This window comes from Vicia villosa, unplaced genomic scaffold (assembly GCF_029867415.1).
Source record: "Vicia villosa cultivar HV-30 ecotype Madison, WI unplaced genomic scaffold, Vvil1.0 ctg.001440F_1_1, whole genome shotgun sequence".
NCBI lineage: Eukaryota > Viridiplantae > Streptophyta > Magnoliopsida > Fabales > Fabaceae > Vicia > Vicia villosa.
Window position 1 is genome coordinate 72,418 of NW_026705619.1, and position 5,187 is coordinate 77,604.

The 5,187-nt window shown below is 36.0% G+C and overlaps 1 protein-coding gene across 1 annotated transcript; it reads right to left on the bottom strand.

Annotated features, from left to right (window-relative positions):
* Positions 1 to 856: 856 nt before the first annotated feature.
* On the bottom strand, positions 857 to 3,342 carry LOC131635198 (tubulin beta-1 chain). The gene is made up of 3 exons (XM_058905798.1): positions 2,830 to 3,342; positions 1,821 to 2,090; positions 857 to 1,691 (listed from the first exon to the last, which is right to left on the bottom strand). Exons 1-3 carry the CDS (start codon positions 3,221 to 3,223, stop codon positions 1,003 to 1,005), a joined length of 1,353 nt encoding a protein of 450 aa, XP_058761781.1. The 5' UTR covers positions 3,224 to 3,342; the 3' UTR covers positions 857 to 1,002.
* Between the last annotated feature and the right edge of the window lie 1,845 nt (positions 3,343 to 5,187).

Consider the following 5,187-nt stretch of genomic DNA (forward strand, 5'->3'; position numbering starts at 1 on the left):
GAAAATGTAACAAATGAAGAAGGAAGTGAGAAAGTTCTGGCGCGAGGTATATGAATTAAAATACGTTCGGACATGCATCTCTGTAAAACTCATTGAACGTAAAAATCAGTATTTTGAATTAAGTGATTACGGAGATGCATCTTCTGACATATTTTTGAATAAAATTCCGGGATGGTTTACTCACTCAAGCATTGGGTGTGTATAATTTGAATGCAGCCCAAAATGAATATTTATAATCTAGACATTTTTGTAACTTTTCACTATATGAACTAGCAAACCACTTGATAAACTAATATGCTTCAATAAAGCAAGTTAAAAGATCCAAAAGAAAAATTAATTATTGAATAGTACACTACTTTGATTTTAAAAAGTTGAATGCATTGTTATTTACACTAATATTCCACAAAGTTTTTTATCTCACACCCTTAGAACACAAGTTTTAACCAGAAAAATACAGATATGAGAGGAATTGTTGTAAGAGAGAGATATGAGTATGACGAACAAAGGCACCCCAATCCTCCCTCACCACCCCCAAACTCTCCAGAAATCCCAATCCTTCATTCCACCTTAAAACTTATATATAATATTTCAATTATGTATTAATATTTCTTAGATTCTGGAAAGAGTAGTTTTGGTATCAACATGGTATTTGTGTACTACATGTCAAGCATTCAGCTTCAGTGTAGATGGTAATATTTTTGGATCACTGAAATAATGTACCAAATTGTTTACAGTGTTTGAAAGAAAGAAAAAAATGGTTCTCAGTGTTTTAATAATTGTTTGATAATTCACTTTAGTCGACTTGATTAGGAGAATTTTGGAACACAAGGAATTTAAAGAATCCAAACCCTTAACATGACTAATATGGATTATATGCTTCAATCTTTCAGAAATTAATAAGCGTCAGCTTTAACAAGTAAAACATGGGGAAAAGGTCATTCATAGAGTACCACACACACAAACAAAACACACGGTTAAAGATACTAGTTAAAATACTAGTTTTTAAACTTCCTCTTCCTCCTCCTGGACTTCTTCCTCATCTTCAAAGTCATACCCCTCTTCGTCTGCAGTAGCATCTTGGTACTGCTGGTACTCAGAAACAAGGTCATTCATGTTACTCTCGGCTTCAGTAAACTCCATCTCATCCATACCCTCTCCAGTGTACCAATGCAAGAAAGCTTTTCTTCGGAACATAGCCGTGAATTGCTCACTCACCCTCCTAAACATTTCTTGAATAGATGTTGAGTTGCCGATGAATGTAGAAGCCATTTTAAGACCGGTTGGAGGGATATCACAGACGGTTGATTTCACATTGTTGGGAATCCATTCAACAAAGTATGATGAATTCTTGTTCTGAACATTGATCATCTGCTCATCAACCTCCTTCGTGCTCATCTTACCACGGAACATGGCAGATGCTGTCAAGTAACGCCCGTGGCGAGGATCAGCGGCGCACATCATGTTCTTGGAATCCCACATCTGTTGGGTCAGCTCAGGTACAGTGAGAGCCCTGTACTGCTGTGAGCCACGAGAAGTGAGTGGGGCAAAACCCACCATGAAGAAATGCAAACGAGGGAAAGGAATTAGATTCACTGCCAGTTTGCGAAGATCAGAGTTCAATTGACCAGGGAATCGAAGACAACATGTAACACCACTCATTGTGGCTGAAATTAGATGGTTCAGATCCCCAACTGCAACAAAACAACAAAATTCTCAAATTCAGATTACACAGATTATACACACACATACATATACATTGCATTTAAACAAACTACAACAGAAAGCAATGCAGCAGAAACATAGGAAGATGGTGAACTCACAGCTTGGAGTGGTGAGTTTAAGAGTGCGGAAGCAAATGTCGTAGAGAGCTTCATTATCCAAAACCATACACTCATCCGCGTTCTCAACAAGTTGGTGGACAGAGAGTGTAGCATTATAAGGTTCAACAACAGTGTCAGATACTTTGGGAGACGGAAATACAGAGAAAGTGAGCATCATTCGGTCAGGGTATTCTTCTCTGATCTTGGAAATCAAAAGTGTTCCCATTCCAGAACCAGTTCCACCACCAAGGGAGTGGCAAACCTGAAACCCTGAAAAGATTCTGAAACCATGTTAGCACCTAAAATTCAAGTAAACAAAACAGAGGATAATACCAATCAAAATTAAAATGCACACACATCCTAGTTATATCACAACTACTGTATCTGCAGCAAGAAACTAATCTATCACAGCGCATACAGAACTTCAATCCTGTTCTCACATACTAATCTAGAATCGCAAGTAATTCATAAGAAAAATTATAACATCTTTACATACACTCTACACAATCGAGCCGAGAGCACAGACATCAGAAACACACGACACATCGGAAACAACAATAACACTTCCACAAATAATTTGAAAAAATTGAATAAATTAAAACTAATCACAAGTGCGTTAGACTGATAGACACACTTTTTTTACACTTTTTTCAGGTGTTGCTTATTCCATAACAATTCAAATAAATAAATAAAAAAGCCTAAACACACATAAAGTTCTATATCGAGATTACATTTTCTACAATTAAGCCTCATTCATAATTAGCAATAAAATAATTTAAAAAATAACACACTGTATTGTTATGTAAACACGATTATGAAAATTATCAATAACTAAAATAGTAATTGAAAAAGGAACTGTAGAGTAATCAAGCAATATTACAACGGAAAATGATTAGAAAATTTAGCAAACTATGAAAAACAAAAACCAGTTAAACCACAAAATTCGGAAAGAAAAAATAAACCTAAACTATCAAAATCAGCTGTAATTAGAAATTGGAAGAAAGAATACCTTGAAGACAGTCACAATTCTCTGCTTCCTTCCTCACAACATCGAGTACCGAGTCAATCAACTCAGCTCCCTCAGTATAGTGACCTTTCGCCCAGTTATTTCCGGCACCGGACTGTCCAAAAACGAAATTATCCGGCCGGAAAATCTGACCGTACGGACCAGATCTGACACTGTCCATGGTCCCTGGCTCCAGATCCATGAGCACAGCTCGAGGTACAAATCTTCCACAACTCGCTTCATTGTAGTACACGTTAACTCGCTCGAGTTGCATTTCAGTGTTCCCTTGGTACCTTCCGGTGGAGTCGATCCCGTGCTCCGCGCACACAACCTCCCAAAACTTGGCTCCGATTTGGTTCCCGCATTGTCCTCCCTGGATGTGAAGAATCTCACGCATCTTGAGTACTGAGTTGGAAGAACGAGTTTTAGAGTGAGAAAGTAACTGAAGAAAGTTCTAGAGCGAGAAATGAAAAGATCAAGGAGTAATGTTTAGCTAGTTCTATGCGATATGATCGAAGAAGAAAGAGATTTATAGCGGGTAAGTGACAGCGTTAAGTGGGGCTCGGTAATTTAGACGGTGCCGTTAGATTTAAGTGGGAATTTTGAAAAGTTAACGGAAATTTTGAATTTGATAAGAAAGATTTGATCCTGTGCAGTCTTGCTTATTTGTTCTTGGTATCAGGATTTACACGTGGACGGTTTCGATTAGAGTTTTTGGAATGATAAAACGGTGACGCTTGTTATGGCGAGTGAAGACGACGCGCTTTTGAATTTGCATGTGAGAAGGTTGCTTTAAGTGGTTTTTTTTATCCTTTGGGGCACACGGCACGTGAAAAGCTAGCTGCACGTGATTGCGGGCTGGATCATATCATGTGATCAAAGCTGCACTTCAATTCTACTATATGCTTCTAGGAAAAGCATCACGATTATGGACTCCTTACTCACAAGTTTTAGGGATGGCAAACGGGTGTCCGTCACATTTATGTCTGTCTCGCAAAATTTCACAAAAATATGGAACGATACTTAACAGGTATTATTGAAAGTGTTGACTTAAAAATTTAATTTTTTTTGCAAAAATAAGAAGGTAGGACGGATACATTAGAGAATGTAAATTTAAAATATTGGACTCGTTTCACAAAAAATATTGATAAAACGGACATGTCCGATAGATTGGACTCATCTTGCAACTCCTATTACGATATTTTTGCATCAAATTTATAATATTTTAAGTTAAATATTGATAAAAATTTAAAAAATTATATTTAAACTTATATCGTCTGATTTTGATCTAACAAATATTTTGAATGTGTAAATGCGGGGAATTATGACATCAATGGAGCTTTCATGTGGTAGTTAGATAGATCCATTTTTCTTTTCTGATATTTGTCAACTATAATTTATTTATAATACTTATACTGTTTAAGAAGTTAAATATAAGGACAAGAATGATTATTTTTCTATATGGTACACAGGTAACTACTAAAACGGTTTCTAAAATGAACCATATATGTATATTTGGATTTTGGACATATACTTTATAATAATGTCCTTGTTTCCTTTGAGTCTGGTCCATCAAAATGGCAGTTAGTGCACTCAATTTTCCACCCTGGTGTGTAAACTTTTCTTTCACTCCAGCCAAAGATTGATGGTGGAACCCATTACAAAAGAAACCCTGAAAACATTGTAGGGTCCTTCTTCAATGGACAAGTATAGAAGCAATGAAGTCATATTCCAATTAAGAGCAGAGGTATGGATCACAAAAACCCTTCATGACAAAGTTATCATCTTCTTTCACTGTTTTCTTTATGGATCCAATGCCCAACTATAAAATAATCATCATTATAAAATGAATTGGTGTACTTTAACACATTCTTTATGCTACCAAGTTAGTACTTAGTTAAGACTTCATTGTCATAAATCATATTAGTAATAATTTTATAATTATGTTTACTAGGTACATGTCCAAGCAAATGCGGTGACTGGTAAAATTAATATGAATCTAGGTGTACTTTCTCATCAACAAACTAAAAGTATGACATATATATACTTGAATAACAAGCAATGTTGCCGCAAGGGATCTCTAAGCATAGCATATATGAGGCCTCTTTAATTTGCAAACAACTTTTATGAAAGGATAATCACATCTTACCACAAATTATTGTTGGGATATTTTTTTTTTTTTAAATAATTCTTGAGATTTGTTAAATAATTTGTGTATTTGGTTGTATGGGGTAATAATCCTATATAGATCTGCTTTGTTATGTGCTATGGGCCGGTCAGACGGGCCAATAGCTACAGTCCAGAGAGCATATTGATTCACTGCATCACTCTCGCAGAGCAATTATGTTATTTTGGTCTAAC